General features: G+C 44.1%; 1 protein-coding gene across 1 annotated transcript in view; it reads right to left on the minus strand.

Annotated features, from left to right (window-relative positions):
- Positions 1–20,595, minus strand: part of LOC139166403 (vascular endothelial growth factor receptor 1-like) — a 121,772-nt gene that overhangs the window by 11,664 nt on the left and 89,513 nt on the right. The window contains 2 exon segments of the mRNA XM_070749871.1: positions 1,376–1,484; positions 10,250–10,364. Of these exon segments, the coding sequence (XP_070605972.1) occupies positions 1,376–1,484; positions 10,250–10,364 (224 nt within the window).

Here is a 20,595-nt window from a genome sequence, read left to right on the forward strand (position 1 = left end):
CTGCATATGCTTATTCATATTTCCGTATCTTAGCTGTTGGGAAACTTACATTTGTCTCATTATCTCCGTCTCTCTCCTCCTTTCTTTTCATCCCTGTTAAATATTTTTCCATAGTGTCTCTTAAGGGTTTGGTATCTGCACTTCATATCTCCTGCTCTGTGCTGTGTGCTACTGTTCTGTGCAAAAACCACCTACTCCACGTGGCAAAAAAAAAAAGCATGTTTCTCGGGGTCACGCACCCCCTGGCATTGATCCATGCCCTCCCGGGGGGGGCACCCCACTATTTGAGAAGCACTGGAGTAAATGAATCCATGACGGCTAAACCAGACAAAAAGTCATTATAGTCATTTAGTATTTTGGAGTTTAAGTTTAAGGGCCCATTTATTTATTTATTTATTGGTGATTGATTTGATTTGATTTGATTTGATTTGATTTGATTTGATTTGATTTGATTTGATTTGATTTGATTTGATTGGATTGGATTTGATTTGATTTGATTTGATTTGAATGCCGCCCTTCTCTAAGGACTCGGGGCGGCTAACAGCATATAATATAACAATACAGTACAGTGGCAAATCTAATTAAATTTAAAATTATAATCTAAAAATCCAATATTTAAAAACAATCCTACCAGTTCAATCATACAACATATATCTCATTTCGTTGGCCAGGGGGCTGAGACCTAATTGCCCCAAGCCTGGTGACATAGGTGAGTCTTAAGTCTCTTACAGAAGGCAAGGAGGGTGGGGGCAGTGTGAATCTTCAGGGGGAGCTGATTCCAGAGGGCTGGTGCCCCCACAGAGAAGGCTCTTCCCCTAGGCCCCACCAAGCGACATTATCTGGCTGACGGGACCTGGAGAAGGCCAACTCTGTGGGACCTAATCGGTTGCTGGGACAATACTTATTAGTCATTAAGGTGGACAAATGGATGCATTTACATGGCAAAACTTGTACAAGAATATTTTATGATGCCATAGGATGCTTTGAAATGATGGCAATTTCTTTGATAACTGCATTCAAGAGGGATGCCTAATTATATTAGCTGTTGATTCTATTTACAAGCCAAAACATGATCACTTAGATAATATTTATGTATGTATGTATGTATGTATGTATGTATGTATGTATGTATGTATGTATGTATGGATGGATGGATGGATGGATGTATTTATTTATTTATTTATTTATTTATTTATTTTTATTCATTCATTCATTCATTCATTCATTTATTAGTCAATTATGTACAAGGTAGTAGATATTGGTATAAACATAAACATTAGCAAGGTAAGTACATGTAGATTAGGCAACAGGACTGTAGGACAGAAACGATATCCTAAATGTCATATGAATTAGTGGAACATTAAATGTACTTCACCTGTTACAAAATAACTGATGTCTCTTTGGTCCTTTCCCACTTTATTGGATGCTATGCAGCTGTAGGTTCCAGATGTTCTAGATTCAGCCACAACCAAGATGCTAGCAGTCTGTGAAAGGAACAATAACACTGGTCAATACAAAAAACCCATCAGCAAAATTAATGTCTGTTCTATGGAGTTTGATGTGCTGATTCCAAAAATATGCTTAGTTTTGCTCTATCGCATAAAGTTTCTGATATAGAAGCATTTTTTGGATATTATGTAATTTCTACATTTTCAATGTATGTGGTAATTATTGTCTTCTTAATGTCACCAGTATTATTTCTCATAATAATAATGCTGCTCCGTAGAAATTATACCTGCTATGGAAAAACTATATACATTTTTGAAATTGGAACAAAAAATGATGCAGAAAATTACAAGGTCAACTGCGATGATTACAAAAAATATTTTTTATAGGCCTGTGTAATATTATATTTATACATTTGAACTGTTTTTCACAGATCCAGCTTAAACAATATCTCTAATATGATTCAGTTATATTATTTTAAAAAAGAGATTACAATTAGAGAAAGAAATAGTGCACAATGTAAAAAACATGTATATGTATCACATGTTTTTTGCTGAAATTTTAAAATTAAGGGAGACTAGGATGGCACCATTTCACTCTTGCTCTGGCCTCATCAGCTAGCCACACCCTTACTGGGATTTGGTCCAGCAGCTTCTGACTTGTAAGGCAGAGAATTAACCTCTAGGCCACCAGACCTGATCCCTTCAGCTCTGTACCAGGGAGGGGCTATATGTTTTTTATGTGGGATCACCCTGGTACATTGAAGGAAAATATATATATTCCATATATATAAGTCCCAGTGAGGGTATGGCTAGCTGATTAGGCCAAAATAAACATAGAAACATAGAAACATAGAAGTCTGACGGCAGAAAAAGACCTCCTGGTCCATCTAGTCTGCCCTTATACTATTTTCTGTATTTTATCTTAGGATGGATATATGTTTATCCCAGGCATGTTTAAATTCAGTTACTGTGGATTTATCAACCACGTCTGCTGGAAGTATGTTCCAAGGATCTACTACTCTTTCAGTAAAATAATATTTTCTCATGTTGCTTTTGATCTTTCCCCCAACTAACTTCAGATTGTGTCCCCTTGTTCTTGTGTTCACTTTCCTATTAAAAACACTTCCCTCCTGGACCTTATTTAACCCTTTAATATATATAAATGTTTCGATCATGTCCCCCCTTTTCCTTCTGTCCTAAGGCCAAAATAGATCTATCCTGGTCTCCCTTAATTTTCAAATTCATCAAAAAAACAAAAAAACATGTGACATATATATATATATGCTTTGTATACCGCCCCTCTCTGTAGATATATGACGATCTTGACATATTCGGGTTTCTAACCATGTAGAATTCAGAGATTTCCTACACAGGAAGAAACCCAAATATGCCAAGACCATCATACCTGTATCCATGAAAATCTACAAAAACAAATATATATACAGTGATCCCCCGATTATCGCGAGGGTTCCGTTCCAAGACCCCTCGCGATAATCGATTTCTCGCGATGTAGCGGTGCGGAAGTAAAAACACCATCTGCGCATGCGTGCCCCTTTTCCATGGCCGTGCATGCGCAGATGGTGTTTTTACTTCCGCACCTGGGAAGACCCAGCAGCTGAGGAGCCGCCTGCCTGCCCGCTTGTCCGCCGCTTTTCCGCTTGTCCGCCGCTCTGGGAGTTGAAGATCCAGGGAAGGTTCCTTCGGCCGCCCACCAGCTGATCTGCTCGGCAGCGCAGTAGCAGCGAGGAGCCGAAGATGGGGTTTCCCCTTTGCGTGGGCAAAGGGGAAACCCCATCTTCGGCTCCTCGCTGCTACTGCGCTGCCGAGCAGATCAGCTGGTGGGCGGCCGAAGGAACCTTCCCTGGGTGCCACCCGCCGCTCGAGAGCAAGAGGGGGAGAGATAGAGAAAGAGAGAGAAGGAAAGAAAGAGATGAGAGAGGGAGGAAGAGAGTGTGAGAGAGGAAGAAGCAAGATAGAGAAAGAGAGAGAGAAAGAAAGTTGAGAAAGGAAGGGAGTGACGTCATCGGGTGAAAAAATCGCGATATAGCGTTTCACAAAGATCGAGATCGCGAAACTCGGGGGATCACTGTATATATATATATGCATATATGTTTTTACTGTTAGATCACCCTGGTATATTGAAGGAATGTCACAGCTCCTTTTTGCCTCTAGGCCCATTCCAGGGCCATTTCAAGGCAGTTAAGTTATTCATAGCCAACAATCTAAAAATTCAGCAAAAACATGTGATTTATATATATATATATACACACATTATTTTCCCCTTTCTTTCAGCCACTGGTTCAATTGCAACATTGATTTAATCAAATGCAAATTTCATTGCAGAAAAAGCCCATGGGGTAATTGGACAATTAAGAGGAAAATGTTTTCCTCAGAGACTTTTGTATTATCATAGTAATGTCCTTCTGAATATATAAAATTAGGATGTTTGTTTTATCTCATGCTTAAGATGCTGCAGCCAATGAGGTGTGGTACAATGAAAATCCTGAGTCAGAAAGAAAAATTGGCAAACAAATTTCCAGGAAAATCTGGTTCCCATTTGGAGAATGAAGAAACAGCTAAGATAAAGAAGAGATTCTGGCCTTTCTTACTTACAAATTAAATACTAAATACAGTTGCAAAGCAATTAATAATAATTTTGCATGGGGCAAGTTAAAAAAATAACAGTACGAAGTTTGGCATTCAGATTATTTTATAAGCAAAATAGAATCTATTTTTAGCACAGATGGCCAATTAATTGTTGAAAATTCTGTCCACTGCTTACAATTAGTGAATGTTCAGAGATAAAGAGGATTCTGGAGAAGAAACACATGTCTGAAAAATGAAGTCACTGAGGATAAACAGTTCTGGGGCGGAAAATCATTGTATGATTTTGATAATTTTCAAAGACTAAAATGCACAAAATACACTTTATACTGATAGTCTAGATTCCCTTAAAGAGTTATCTCACTTTTGTTCTGAAGGTCTGCTTACAAAGCAACATTTAACTTATTTGCTGTGATTAATAATAAGGAAGCAGCCAACAATGGAAGCTGTCATTGTTTTACCCAAACATCACATTCATAAACAAACCACACTTTTTTCTGATGTTTTAGCCTTCTCCCTGCTAACATACATCTTAAAAAAAATTTCATTAGTCACCAATATTTTCCAACGGGAAATATTTAGTATTTGCTAAAGATAAAGAATGGGAAATATTTAGTATCTGCTAAAGATAAAGGACGATTTCTATATAACCACTTTCTTTCCTCTGTTTTTTAAACACAACTTTTTTTTTAATAAAGGAAAGCTGATAATTAAAGAAAGACGGGTTTCACTGGCATAGTACTCATACGCATAGTATTCTTTGACCCAAGAAGACAAAGTATTCACAGCCAATCATCCAAGAAATACACAGGTCTCTTATGGCATATAAATAACACTGATTCTTGCCTACACAAATGTAATACCAATGCAGGAATACTTTTATAATAAAAAACCAACACATGAGATATCATAGATATTTTTTTCCTAATATTAATGTCTTATGTTATAATGACACATAATGTCATTAAATGACACGTGCCATTTAATGATGTTATATAATATATTTTAATAACATATCTTGTTGTAATAAAAGTAGCAATAGCACTTAGACTTGTATACAGCTTCACAGTGCTTTACAGCCCTCTCTAAGCAGTTTGCAGCATATTGCCCCCAACAATTTGAGTCCTCATTTTACCGACCTTAGAAGGATGGTAGGCTGAGTTAATTCACATTAAAAAAGAATGTTTTGACATGAAAGGATTTAAATGGCCTTTGTAAATCAGCCTGTAACTCTGATATCTAATCAGTAGAGATAGGAAGGGATACATTTTTATATACACTGCTGAAAAAAATAAAGGGAACACTTGAACAACACATCATCATCATCATCATCATCATTAATTAGATTTGTATGCCGCCCCTCTCCGTAGACTCGGATAACTCCAAGTAAATCAAACCTCTGTGAACTCAAACTATCCACTTAGGAAGCAACACTGATTGACAATCAATTTCACATCTAACTTTGTACAAAACAATGTATTCAATGAGAAGATTTCGTTCATTCAGATCTAGGATGTGTTATTTGAATGTTCCCTTTATTTATTTTTTATCAGTATATTTTGTATCCCACATAAATAATCTTCAGTCAGGGGCTAAGAATCACAGAAGTAATTTTTCGCAAAGTATATGAAAATGTTTAAATTAGTCTTGCTTCTGTTATGAGCTTTGAACAAAGAAACTTTTTTTTAACCCTGCTAAAGGATTTTAGAACGTTTCTGAATTCAGCTGGTTGAGGAATTCTGGGAATTGAAGTCCACAAGTCTTAAAGTTGCCAAGGCTGGAGACCTCTGTTTTAGATCAAGACAGGTAAGGTTTTGTTCCATGATGAATATCTTGAGCTGGGTGCAGAAAGTAGTTAGTAACCACAGGAGCTGTTCAATGTGTGATGATTTAGTACTTCCTAGAAAACACTACTCACTATCTCAACACTGCTGCATTTTCAGTTCTTCGTAATTTCCAAGCATCTTCAAGATTTGCACCACAAATAGCATATTTCAGTAATCCAGAATTATAGAATGACAGAGTTGGACTTTGGAAGTCTTCTAGTCCAGCCCCCTGCTCAGTCAGGAAACCCTACCATTTCAGAGAAATGATTGTCCAGTCTCTTCATAAAAACTTCCAGAGTTGGAACATTCACAACTTCTAGAGCAGCGGTCCCCAAACTACGGCCCGTGGGCCACATGCGGCCCGGTGAGGCTATTTATCTGGCCCACAGGTCTTTTCCAAGGCCGCACTGGAAAAGCAGTGAGAACGTCCCCCTCAATCTCATCTCAGCCGAGGTAAAGTAAGGCTTGCCGAAGGCCAAACTGAGCACAACACACACACATACACGCACACGCCCGCCTCCTCCTCCTCTTTGAGTTGCTAGCTCCCATTTTCTGAATGGGGATTGAATGGGAGTCCGGGGTTGGAGGGTGGAGGCTTGTCGGGTGAGTCCTCCACGGGGAGAGAAGAGGGAGGGTGAAAGAGGGAAAAGAGAGAAAGAGAAGTGGAGAGAAAGAAAGAAAAGGGAAAGAGAAGGGAAAAAGAGCGAGGGAAAGAAGTGGAGAGGAAGGAAGGAGGAAGGGAAGGGAGGGAAGGAAGGGGGAGAAAGAGAGGGAGAGAGAGAAAGGGAGGGAGGGAGGAAGAGAGATAGCAAGAGAGAGAGTGAGAAAGACAGAGCAAGAGACAGAAAGAAAGCAAGAGAGAGAGACAGAAAGAAAGCAAGAGAGAGAGAGAGAAAGAAAGCAAGAGAGGGAGAGAGAGAGAAAGAAAGCAAGAGAGAGAGAGAGAGAGAGAGAAAGAAATAAGGTATGAGCAGTGTCCATAGGGATCTGTTCACAGGGTTTTTTATAGTCTGGCCCTCCAACAGTCCAAGGGACAGTGAACTGGCTCCCTGTGTAAAAAGTTCTAGAGGCAAGTTGTTCCACTGATTAATTGTTCTGTCAGAAAATTTCTTCATTTTAGGTTGCTTCTTTCCATAATCTTGCTTCAGCCAATGTCAGACGTCTATCCAGAGGAGACGGCAACACATTATCGTTTTCTTTTTATTGGTGTACAACATCAATTCCACCACCAAAAAACATTCCTATGTTGTGGAAGTGATTTTTAAAAAGAAGTGCAATCTCTCCAGATCAGACATATCTCTTAAATCTTGAAATCCAGTTCCAGATCTAGGAAACCACTATCATTAAGAGCATAATTTTTTCCTAATTAACTTTTTTTTATTTATTGTTAGAGATGAAAGGGACCATGCAGGCCATCGAGTTCAACCCCCTGCCCAAGCAAGAACCCTATAGTACACCAGTCAAGTGGCAGTTCAATCTTCTCTTAAAAATGTCCAGAGTGTTGGAGTTCACAACGTCCACTCGTAGGTTGTTCCATTGGTTGATCGCTCTGACCGTCAGGAAGTTCCTCCTTATCTCCATGTTGAATCTCTCCTTGGTCAGCTTCCAGACGTTGTTCTTCGTCCGGCCCTCTGGTGCCCTGAAGAATAAAGTGATCCCCTCATCTCTATGACATCCCCCCATATACTTGTAGACTGCTATCATGTCCGCTCTGGCCCTCCTTTTCTCTAGGCTATCCATGCCCAGTTCCCTCAGTCTCTCTTCGTAAATCTTGGTTTCCAATCCCTTAATCGTCTTGGTTGCTCTTTTTTGCACCTTCTCTAGAGTTTCAATGTGTCTTTTGAAGTGTGGTGACCAGAACGGAATACAGTACAGTACTCCAGGTGTGGTCGGACCAGGGCGTAGTAGAGTGGTATTAAGACTTCCCTGGTCTTGGAGTGTATTCTCCTGTTGATGCAGCTTAGGATTGTGTTGGCTTTTTTAAGCTGCTGCTGCACATTGTTGGCTCATGTTTAGTTGATTGTCCACCAAGACTCAGAGGTCTCTTTCGCAGTCGCTACTGCTAAGAGTGGTTTCTCCCAGGTTGTATGTGTGTCCAGGGTTTTTTCTGCCTGGTTGCTTGCATAAACTCATGTAAAATGAACAGGGAAAAAGAATTCACTGATTTATATTGTACAAGCTCTACAAGGGAAAAATATTTGTCTGTCTCCTTTCCAGCTTCTATTCATCCAGAAAGTCACAAATATATTTGTCATCAACTTGCTTGTTAATCCCCACTGTCTGAAATCATGAAATAAATAGTTTTTCACATTTGCTTCACCTTGGCAAAGAGTTCATACTTTGTTTAGATCATTTTCCAGACCTTCGCTTTTGTTAAATGACTTGCAAACATTTTCATTAGCTACCACAACCAGACATTGGGTGAAGGCCACTAAAATGATATCATATTCCTTAATGCTTTATTCAGTAAACAATGGAATTATACACTGACTTCAGATGTTGTGGCTTGGAATTTATATTTTGGGGGGCAGATTACAATGGTAAATGGATTTTTGGTCATTTATTTTATTTAAAAGCCGTGGTGGTGCAATAGTTATAATGCAGTACTGCAGCCTAACTCACTGCTTACTCCAGGAGTTCGATTCTGAATGGTTCATGGTTGACTCAGACTTCCACACATCTGAGGTCAGTAAAATGAGAACCCAGATTGTTGGGAGCAATATGCTGACACTGTAAACCACTTAGACAGGGCTGTAAAGCAGTAAATAAATCTAAGTGCTATTCTTATTGCTATTATGACATAACATTTCCTATTGTTGTAAACTGCCCTGAGTCCCTCGGTAATGGGTTGCATACAATTTAATAGATAGATAGCTAGATAGCTAGATAGATAGATAGATGGATGGATGGATGGATGGATGGATGGATATAGATGATAGATAGATAGATAGATAGATAGATAGATAGATAGATAGATAGATAGATAGATAGATAGATAGATAGATAGATAGATTAGACAGATAGACAGACGGACAGATGGACAGACGGACAGACGGACAGACGGACAGACGGACGGACGGATGGATAGATATAGATGATAGGTAGATAGATAGATAGATTAGACAGATAGACAGATAGACAGATAGATGGATACATATAGATGATTGATAGATAGATAGATAGACAGACAGACAGACAGACAGACAGACAGACAGACAGACAGACAGACAGACAGACAGACAGATAGATTTTCCCTGGCTTAGTCTTAAGAATATATCAAAATGAGAATTTAAACATCTCCAAAGCTCCATTCTTCTATTGTGAACCATCAATTAATACTAGCAAAAGTTTAGCTGCCCCGGGTCTTCAGAGAGGGGCGGCATACAAATCTAATAAATTGAATTGGATTGAATTGATTGGTGTCGGTTTATTGTCATACATGGAGTCCTCAATTTACAATGGACCCTGACCATTATAGTCGGATGTTATGATGGTTGTAGAACAGGTTATCAGAGAACCTCGTAAATTGTGGTCATATGATCAGAAGATGCTGTAAACAGCTATAAGCGGGGTGGGCAGCAGGCAGGATGGGGTGGAAGTGAAGATGTGTGTGCAGCTCTAGCTGATTGGCGGCTGTCACTTCCTGGATTACTGGTCTCGTCTTGGCTCTCCTTTTTTTCCCTGCTGCTGCTGCTGTGTCTGCGCTCCTTGCTTTTTCCCCTCTTTCCTCCTTCCTGGCCTCGGACAAGCTTCCCTCTCTCCTGCCCAGCTCCCCTCCAGCTTCCCGTGGCCACCTCCCACCTGAGGTGCATGCAGAAGGCATGGGCGGAAGCGGCGCTGGCGGCATTTATGCTTCTGGCAGCACCCATTTGCCTAGCTACCCAACCTGAGGTGGGGGGGGGCAGCCCAGGATGGAGAGCGCGGGAAACACGAAGCAAATTGTCACCCTAGCGAGTGACACTGGTAAGTTTGTAAGTCGAGGACTTAACAATTCACTTGAACAATGTTCATCATTCAAGCCACTCCCACCTGATCACATAACCGGCAAGCCACTCCTACCCAATCACATGACCATTAAGCCATACCCACAAAATAAGCCACACCCACAATGTGACAGTAAAATTTTTGGCTGCCCATTACTTTGCGGAGGTCCTGATTTTGAACAGGTGCCATCCATATTCTGTATTGAGCTGGATGCTATTGCAGCATGACGGTGTTATCGGTCAGATTTACTTAATAAAATAATTATATCATACTTATAATAAGATTAGAATTTGGCACCATTATAGTCTCATAAACAACCATTCAACTTTAACAGGAACTGATAAAAAGGATGCTCAAAGTTTAATTTCCCCCTCCAAAATCTCATACCTTGTTCTTGCCCTCTATTAAAGCTGTTCTTTGTGTAATACTTTGGATTCTGTTTCCTGCACTGCTTCCAGATGTCAAAACTAACGAATTTTCTGAACTGGAGCAAAAGTCGGGCCTGTGGCAGGGTAAATAAGAATGAAGCAACAGTTTTATAAAATAGAACACCAGAAATAGTAAGGCATTCCTATCAACAAATTCTGTTTGAAATTTAAATCAAGCTTTCATTACTGAGTTTCCTATTGTAAGCCTGTGGAAACTTGAACACAGTTACAATTATTTCAAAATAAACTCATGGTTTTCCATTATTTATAGATAGTAAATTAAATCAAAACATTTTATAAAAATATGTGGAAGTAAAAGACAAAATGCCCTGTAGAAAACATAACATATATATTTAAAAATATAGAAATTATAGTTTGTAATCAACTAAATCTTTAGTTGATTTGAAGACAACTGAAATTTAATACAAAAATAATTTAGTACACTTAGTACAAATGCTATTCTTCAGACATCATTGTAATATTTTTATTTTTAAAATTATTTTAAACTTCAAAATCTAGGATACTAGATACAATCTTCAAGTTTTAAGGAAGGCTTTGACTTTTCAGATGGAATCTTTCAATGTGAAAGTAAAGAACTAAGTTTCATTTACAAAAAGTAAATTTTGAAACATTATTTTATATTGTATTCCATTACACCCGCATTGCAGAAATTTTTGTCAATACAGAAAATATATTTAATCACTCACATATAATTTGTTCATTAGTACTGAAATATTTTGAACTTGAAGGCACATAATTGATCAATTTAAAGCCAATTAATAGCATGATAATGTATTCCATGTAGTTTTCAAAATTTAGGAAACAATCTCCCAAATAAAAATATGTAAATTTAAATGAAACATTCTCTTTCTTTAAGGCATCTTTAAGCTATCACAGAAATCAAAAATATTATAATGTATCAGTTGAAATTCTTGAAAGGCCTTTTATTATATAATTAATTAACTCTTAATCAAAATACTCAAGTGTAGCTTTGATGGAAATAATTTTTCAAAACCTTAACTTGACACTTATGGAAATAAATTTGAAGAAATGTTCATTAGGTCATACATATTGCTTCATATTCTTTTTGGAAGGTATTCTTGTTTCTATTCTACATTTGTTCATTTAATCCTTCATAGAGTGTCAGAGTTTTGAACTCTTTTAAAATCTTTTATTTTCCATGATTAGGTTGTTTGTATTTATCAACATTCTCGCTAAAGCAAACAAGTTCTTCTTAGTTTTCTTTGTAAATAATTATATTTAACAAAGTTGAATTTAAAATTATCGCCGGCTCGACTTACCGGCCCACGGCGGTTTTGCAGAAGGGCCGGGCAGACTCGGACCCTTCGATGGCGGCCGCCATCTTGTTTTCGGCCGAAATCTCGCGAGACGAGATTTCGGCCGGGAAAGCCTGGCCCACGTGGCCGGGCATGACGTGGGGACCGGGCGGGGCTTGCTGGCCCTATTTAAGGGCGGCAGGCCTCGAGGCAAGCCTTTTCGCCCGGACCCAGCACAGGAGCAGACACTCGGCTGAGAGCTGCTCCGGTCGCCATTTTGGGTGGCCTCGTGCGCGGCCGCCATTTTGTGGCTGGCAACGTGGGTGAAAAGCTGTTGGTGGTGCCCAGCAGTGTCGGAGGACTCGACTGGAGCTTCTATTTCGTCGAAGAGATCCCCCTCGGGCCCGAGGGGGACTGGTAACCTTCCTCCCGGCTGGGAGGAGGGCGCGGTTGGGCCCCGCCTGAGCTTGGGGTGGGGCTGCTTGGCCTCTGGGGGGGTACCCGGTCTCGTGGTGTTCCTGGGGGCCAGCTTTAGGGCCGTAATCGGCCTGCACGTGGGGGGAGCTTATTCTTTCTGGGCCTTTGAGCAGGGGGTCTGGGGGTTTGGACGGGCTTCTCCCTTTGCATTAATTTGTGATTAGGTATGGCTCCAAAGAAGAGGCCTGCCACGGCCCCTATGGCTCCGCCGGCTGCGCGACCCAGGAGGGCCCTTAGGCCTTCTGCCCGGGCTCGGGCCAGTAGGGAGGGGCCTACGGGGGTGGTTCCTGTGCAAGGGGGGTGGTTTCGTTGCCTCCTGCCCCTCAACCTGATCCTTCTCCTGCCATGTCTTGGGCCAGGGTTTTGGAGAGGCTCGACGAGCTCGAGCAGTGGAGAAGTGGATCGGGCCCCGGAAGGTCCCTCGAGCAGGTTCCTGCGGCGTTGGGAAGAGATCCGTTTGCGGCCCAGGCTGGGCAGATGGCTCCTGCTGGATGACTGGCCCCGGCAGGGCCGATGGCGGCTTTCCCGGGCCCCGCAACGATGGGCCCCCCGTGGATGTCATCGACCCCGTACGGGGCAGGTGAGGCTGCACCACACACTACACCGCTGTCCTTTCTTCCTTCACCCACCTTGGGTTTCCCCCCGTCGGGGGTTGGGAGTGGGTCCAGTTTTTTGGGGTCTTCCACGGGCACCTGCGGGCAGGTCTGGGCGCCGCCGGTTCCTCCTTCGGGGCCGCTGGCGGCTGGCCCTGCTCCGCAGCCCGGGCCAGGTCCTACGGGGGTACCTGCGGTGCCCGGGGTAGGGGGGTGGGTCCCTCCAGCCCCTGCTGTTATGCCCCCGCTCCCTGTCTTGCCCTACCCCCAGGGTGCGGGAGTTTTTGGTGTTGCGGCCAACTCGGTATGGGACCCGTTCGCTTGCATTAAAGCAGGGGCCATCCCGTGCGGGTTGCCATCCACCCCTCTCGGATGCCACCTTCACCCTTCGGTGAAGGAGGCTATATGGCGGGGTGAATATGTGGATCTTTTTTCGCTTTTGAACCGAGAGGTTCCCAAGCAGGAGAAAGAGATTGTCCCGGGGGAGAAAACAAAGAAAACAAAAGTAACAAAATGCTTCAGCTCCTGGCTGTATGCTTTTCTTACTTATGGGTCTGTGGTGATTCAGAGGCAGCCGGCTATGGCCTCTGCCATGTTTAAATATATAGATTTGATTGCCAGGGCCCACTTCGAGTATAAGGGCACCATATGGCGCCATTATGATAAAGGCTTTCGTATGAGGATGGCGGTAGAGCCTAACTTGCCTTGGGATATGGTGGTTCCGGACCTTTGGTTCCGGGCCACGCATATGTCTGGAAAGGAAGGGTGTGAGCGTACGGATAGTGGGCACTTCATGGAGGAGGAGCCTGGCGCGGCTTCCCCGGCCAAGGCGACTCCTGGTGTGGCTGGCAAGGGGGCCTCGCCCGCTTGTCACGAGTTTGCTGCAAAAGGGGCGTGTTTTCGTCCCTTTTGTAAGTACAAGCATGCCTGCGGGAATTGCAGGGGGTCCCATGCAGCTTCAGTATGTCCCCGCCCCAAGAAAGGGGCGGAGAAGAAGGGCGGGGGTCCAGGAAAACCTCCCCCACCAGCTGGGGGAAAAGGGGCCCAGCCCAATTGATGTTTCTGTGCTTGAGGGTTGGTTGGTTGACTACCACCCTCGCCCGAGAGCCGAGTTGCTCTTGAGGGGTTTCTCCGAGGGATTTAGGATCCCTTACGTGGGTGTTAGGAAGGCTTTCATGTCGGACAACCTCAGGTCGGTTGTCGGACATGAGGACATTGTTCGGGCTAAGATTCGAAAGGAGGTGGCTGAGGGCAGGGTCCTTGGGCCTTTCCCGGAGCCGCCCTTTTCGAATCTTAGAGTGTCCCCCCTGGGGGTGGTCCCCAAAAAGGCGAGTGGTGAATTTCGGTTGATTCACCATTTGTCTTTTCCAAAAGGGGAGTCAGTGAATGACTTCATTCCTGACGAACTTTGTTCAGTCCGGTACGCATCCTTTGATGCGGCCGTGGCCATGGTTAGGGCGTGTGGGGTGGGAGCCCTTATGGGTAAATGCGACATTAAGTCGGCATTCCGGCTCCTCCCCATTCACCCAGGCGACTTCGAGCTTCTGGGCTTCCATTTTGAAGGTGGTTTTTATGTGGACAGGGCATTGCCAATGGGCTGCTCTGTTTCCTGCTCCCTTTTTGAGAGCTTCAGTACCTTCTTGGAGTGGGTGCTCAGGAGGCGTAGTGGCCTGGGTTCGGTCGTTCATTACCTTGATGATTTCTTGATGGCCGGGCCGGCGCACTCGGAGCAATGCTTTGCTTTGATGCGGGACTTCGAAGCCCTTTGTGCTCAATTGGGGGTGCCTCTAGCCCCTGAGAAGACCGAAGGCCCTGCCACCAGGATTACCTTCCTCGGTATTGAATTGGACTCAGAGGAGCAATCTTCCAGATTGCCCCTGGATAAGTTGTTTAAAATCAGGAGCAAGCTCGAGGCGGTCTTGGGCTGCAGGAAGGTTACTCTTCGGCAGCTCCAGGAATTGGCCGGGATCCTTAATTTTGCCTGTCGGGTAGTGGTGCCAGGCAGGGCTTTTTCTCGCCGGTTGTATGATGCGATGAAAGGGCTACGTCTGCCCCACCATCGTACCCGCTTATGCGCTGGGGTCAGGGCTGACCTCTGCGTGTGGCGGGAGTTTTTGGAACATTTTAACGGGTTGTCTTTCTGGCGGCACGAGCTTCTTTTGGAAGCGGAGCTGCAGCTTTGCTCCGACGCTGCAGGGACTTGCGGTTTTGGGGTAGTGTTAGGTGACCAGTGGTGCTGGTCGGCATGGCCTCCGGAATGGAGTGCCTGTTCATTGGTTAAGGATTTGACCTTTTTGGAGCTTTTCCCCTTGATAGTGGCCTTAGAGCTCTGGGGAGAGCAGTTTAGGGACAAGACTGTGCATTTTTGGTGTGACAACCTAGCGGTTGTCCATGTTGTGAATGCCCTGTCCTCTAAGAGTGACAGGGTAATGCGGCTTGTCTGCCATTTTGTGCACAGGTCCTTGTCTCTAAACGCATTGTTTTTGGCTAGGCACGTCCCGGGGCTAGATAATGGGGTGGCTGACGCCTTGTCCCGTGGTCAGTTGTCCAGGTTTCGGACCCTGGCCCCGTGGGCCCGAGAGTCGCCAGAGGTGTTTCCAGCCCACCTGTGGAGCCTGGGCGGGCTCCCGAGAGCTGGAGAGATGAGGCCTCCAGGGCGATCGCCTTGTCCGTAGCACCTGGCACCCTGCGAGCTTACCAGCGTGCAGGTAAGGAGTTTGGGGATTTCAGGCAGGGTAAGGGTTACCCCCATAGTTGGCCTGCCCCGGTTGAGCACCTAGCTGAATTTTGTGTCCTGCTGAAGGGGCGTGGCCTTTCAGTTAGGACTATCAGGTCTAGGTTAGCCGGCCTCGCCTTTCTGTCCAAGGCGGGGGGGTTTAGTGATTTTTCGGGTGATTTTCGCATCCGGAGGATGCTGGAAGGCTGGGTGAGGGAGCGACAGGGGTTCCCTTCTGACACTCGTCAGGCCCTGACGGTTCAGCAGCTGTCTTTGATTAATCAGGCATTTGACAGTCTGTGTGCCTCTCTGTACGAGGCCCGTCTTTTTAGGGCAGCGACTTGCGTTATGTTTTTTGGGGCCCTCAGGGTCAGCGAGGCAATGGCCTCCTCGCAGTCTGACTTGTCGCTCCGTGCTTTCCAGCTTACTGATCTGACCTTTAGGCAGGGGGGTGTCTCCCTTTTGGTGAGACATTCCAAGACAGATCAGTTACACAGAGGGGTTAGAATTGAGCTTAGGGCAGCCACCGATCAGTCTGTGTGCCCGGTGGCTGCTTTGCAGCAATTTTGTGGCTTGCGGGGGTCAGGGTGTGGGTACCTTTTTCAACACCAGGATGGCACCCCCCTGACCCGGTATCAATTCTGGGCGTTAGTGTCAAAGGCAATGGCTCAGGTAGGCATGGATCCCGCCGGCTACGGAACGCATTCGTTCCGTATCGGCGCCGCCACTAGCGCGGCACTTTCTGGTTTCCCGGCCCAACGGATTCAGGAGATCGGCCGCTGTCGGTCAGCGGCATATTTGGGTTATGTTAGGCCCGCTGAGGATTCTGGGCAGGGTTTAGGCTAGGTAACCTCTCTGTGTGTGTCCTCTTCCAGGTTCCCAGTCCAGGCAGAAACCGACGGCGCTGCTGTGTGGCCACAGCATGGTCTTCTGGGCCGGCCGCTCAGCAGCCAGAAGCACCATTGGGACCCAGTTGTCATTGGGACGGTGGGTCAATGTTGTTTGGATGGGCCGGAGAGGTATGCGGTGGGAGGGGCTCCTACCGACGTTGCTGGGTGATCAGCATCTCAGGGCTGTACCCGGCGCTGCTGGGCGGGCGGCTACCCAGGGTCGCGCCCAGATGGGACGGGGTGGTCGGCAACCCATAGCCGCACCCAGATGGCTGGTCTTGCACCTCGGTGGCAATGACCTGTGCCTGCTTGGTGGTCTACCGTTGATCATCCAGGCGCGCGAAGACCTGCGGTGGCTTCGCACGGTATAGCCCACCACGCAAGTGGTGTGGTCAGAGATCCTCCCAAGGATCGTTTGGAGGGACGCCATTTCCCTTAGGGCCATACACCGGGTCAGGCGTAGGGTGAATAAGGCCTTGGGAAAAACAGTCAGGGAATTAGGTGGGGTTGTAGTGGCCCATCCCCTCATCACCGTAGATCGGCCGTGGCTTTACCGGGCCAATGGCGTTCACCTGTCAGAACAGGGGAACGCCATTTTCTTACAGGACCTGCAGCGGTCTCTGCGTGAGCTGGCGCAGATAGAGGGGGGAGTCGGGGGGCCAAGATAGAGATCTGACCCCCGCTCCGTGGCAGGTTAGGGGCGGAAATCTGGGTGGTGGTTCAGCAACTGCGCGTTCTCCCTTGGGCATCTTTGGGGATGATTGACAGGTTCTCTCCAAGCTCATAGTGGGTGCTACCTGCGCACTTGGGGGCGTAGTCGATGCTGGTCCAGGTGAGGGACCTCTCCCTCACCTGAGACCCTGCCATGCACTCGCATGAGGGGGGTCCCGCCGGCTCACCCCTACCCTGGGACTTCAATAGCGGGACCCCCCTCATGCGAGTGCATGGCAGGGTCTCAGGTGAGGGAGAGGTCCCTCACCTGGACCAGCATCGACTACACCCTTAGTTGCCCAGGAATGTTGACCTTTTACGTCATTTCCGCCCCGGAAGTGTTTGTTTGACCCTGCAGGTCCACTGTTTCCGGGTCATAGTTGAATATGTTGATTTATGCAAATTTATGCTAATTCATGCTAATTTAATTAATAAATTATGCAAATTTATTTTAATAAAAATGACCCAAGTTTAAATCCAGCTCTGGTGTCCGTGTCGTTACTCCGTCTCTTCTGCAATAAATGTTTCTGTTATTTTCATTGACAGTGATCCATGATCAGAAACATCAAAAAATCCCATAATTTTCTCAAGTGTTTATGTCAGTGTTTTTCATGCTGGTTGGGGAATTCTGGGATTTGAAAGCCACATAAAATTGCCAAGTTTGAAAAACACTGGGTTGTGTCTTTGAAAAAACAACAACTCTTTGTTATACATTATAGGAAACATAAATATTTTGGAAAACACGAAAACACTTTTCTTTGGTCTCCTTCTTGTTTCCAACAGGTTTAATCTAGAAGATCTCTGAACCCTCCAGATTAAATTTGGGAGATATCGGCGGGAAATACAGTAAAGAAAAATGTGTGTATTGATTGCGATAATATGTTCAATGTGACTGTGTGTTATTTTTTCCTACATATACCACCCAATACCATTTGACTGCATGCAACTGGAAGCTTCAGTGCTCTTAACTGTTTCCAAGATCAGTACAAAAATTGATAAATGGGTGGAGAGACAGTAACAGATTCATCAACAATCTTGCTTTTCATAATAAATAAGGTATCTTTCTAAATCATTGTCAAAATTCAAATGACTGGAAAGGTTTTTTTTTTTAAAGTTATATTGTATTATGTTATAGTATTGTATTGAAAGTTGAAAACTGATAGTACTATAGCTTTAGAAATAATATAATAAATGCTTTAAAAACCTATATGGAATCACAAAATATTGCATACTTAAAATGATAAATTTTAAACGATACCGTGAATGTCATATTCATAAAAGCACAGAAAATGAATTGCAAATCTGGCATATAGTTTACTATGGGTGAACACAGTGTTGTTTTTCATGAGATTGGATCTTTTCCCAAATTTGAATGGTCAGTGAAAAGGCATCTTAATACATATAAATAAGTGAATATTCCATCCTTAGCATGTTACCCTGTTTCCCCGATAGTAAGACACCCCCGATTGTAAGACGTATCGGGGGTTTCAGGGGGGTCGGCTAATATAAGCCGTACCCCGAAAGTAAGACATATGTCTTACTTTCGGGGAAACACGGGGTTATTGCTGCCTCCCTCTCATCTAGCTGCGCGCCGCCTCCTGCCCACGTCCGCACCGTCCCCCTCTCCATACGTCGCCGCGTCTGCCACCTCCCTCTGATCTTAATGAGCGCCGCCTCCTGCCCACTTCCGCGCCGCCCCCCCTCCATACGTCACCCCGTCTAAATGTTAATTTTATGGTTAAAACAAAAAATTCGACAATTTTTTTCCAATATAAGACATACCCCGAAAGTAAGACATAGTGGGGCTTTTGGGGATAAAAAGAAAGTAAGACACTGCCTTACTTTCGGGGAAACACGGTATGCTCAAAATTAAAAACAAAATCTGATAACTTAGGAAAAGCGGCTTGGAATTTCATATAAAGGTACAATATGTGTTCATTGGACTAAACATGGAATGATTGTCTTAACTATTTCGAACTCTTCTTCAACATAAAGAAAACTGAGTGGAACACTTCAAATGGAGCATTGGAGAAAACCTAAAGAAGGTGGACATTTTTCAGTATCTGTGATGTTGGGCAGCATCAACAGGGACTGAAAGCTATCTCCATGCCATGGAAATGGGAATGCTCCATTGGATATTGGCATCTCCCTTCTTGACTCCATCACAAATGACACCATTCGACAACATTTTGGTATAGCACCAATTATAGAGGAGATGAGAGAAGACCAGTTTTGCTCGTATGGACATATCTTGTGAGAAGACATTCCATCATTGTTAAGACTGTCTTGGCAACTATAAGTCAATGGCCAGCGAACTCGTAGACGCCCAAAACAGAGATGGCAAGATACTATCAACAAAGATATGCAGGCCTGCACTCTGGAGATGAAGCTGACCATTTATTTATTTGTTTGCTTTGTCAAGTACATAATGGTGGTATACAAAGATATAATATGTATATACATGATACTAGTAAAAGAGAAACATTAGGACAAGGGACAGAAGGCTCTCTGGTGCACTTATGCACGCCTCTTACTGACCTCTTAGGAATTGGGAGAGGTCAACGTTGGATAGTCTAAGGGTAAAGTTTTGGGGGTTAGGTGATGATACTAAAGAGTCAGGTAGCAAGTTCCATGCATCAACTACTTGGTTACTAAAGTCGTATTTTCTGCAGTCGAGTTTAGAGCGGATTACTTTGAGTTTGTATCTGTGATGTGTTCGAGTGTTGTTGTGGTTGAAGCTGAAGTAGTTGTCAACACGAAGGACGTTGTAGCAGATGATTTTATGGGCTATGCTTAGATCATACTTGAGACGACATACAGTAGTTCTAAGCTTTCTAAACCTAGGATTGTAAATCCAGTTGTGTAGGGTATTCTGTTGCGAGTGGAGGACCATGCAAAGTGGTGTTCAATGATCCAAAAAGCAGACCCTGCACCAGTGTTCCCTCTAATTTTTTTTGGGGGGGGGCGGAAAAGTATAGTGTCTGAGCGGCAGTCCCTTTGGGACTGGGCGGCACAGAAATAATAAATAAACAAACAAAAACAAATAAAAAAGCCACCCTGTTTTGCCTCAGAGAATTTCAAAATAAAATACTATAACAGTGAGCTCATAATAGGGCAACTCTATCAATATCAAAATGCCACTTAAATAGTTGAGCTAGTTTCAAACTAGATTTTGATTTTCTTTCTCTCTTCCTTACTCCCATTCTTTTTCTTTCTCTTTTCCTTCCTCTCTTTTTTCTATCTGTTTCTCTCTCTTCCTCTCTTCCTCTCTCTCTCCTTCCCTCTCACTCTTTCCCTCTCGGCTTCTGGGCAGGTTTGGAAAACTCTGAGTTGATGATGATTTTTAAGTGAGCGATTGCTCACTGCTCAGCTTAGAGGGAACTATGCCCTGCACTTGTGGGAATACGCTAGGAAGAAGAAGATGTGTCCACTGAACCATTATGTATACATTCAGCATTTACTGTATGTATTGTATTATAAATTCTTCCCATAAAAAGACAAGCAGGATGTTGCATTAAAAAAATGTGTGGGTGGTGATTGGTATCTTGACTTAGAGATGATTCAATACCACATAGGTCCAGATACTGACAATTGTCCACTTTAAAAAAAAATGCTTTCCTTATTCATAATGTGGTATCTCA

The sequence above is a fragment of the Erythrolamprus reginae genome, chromosome 4 (assembly GCF_031021105.1).
Source record: "Erythrolamprus reginae isolate rEryReg1 chromosome 4, rEryReg1.hap1, whole genome shotgun sequence".
NCBI lineage: Eukaryota > Metazoa > Chordata > Lepidosauria > Squamata > Dipsadidae > Erythrolamprus > Erythrolamprus reginae.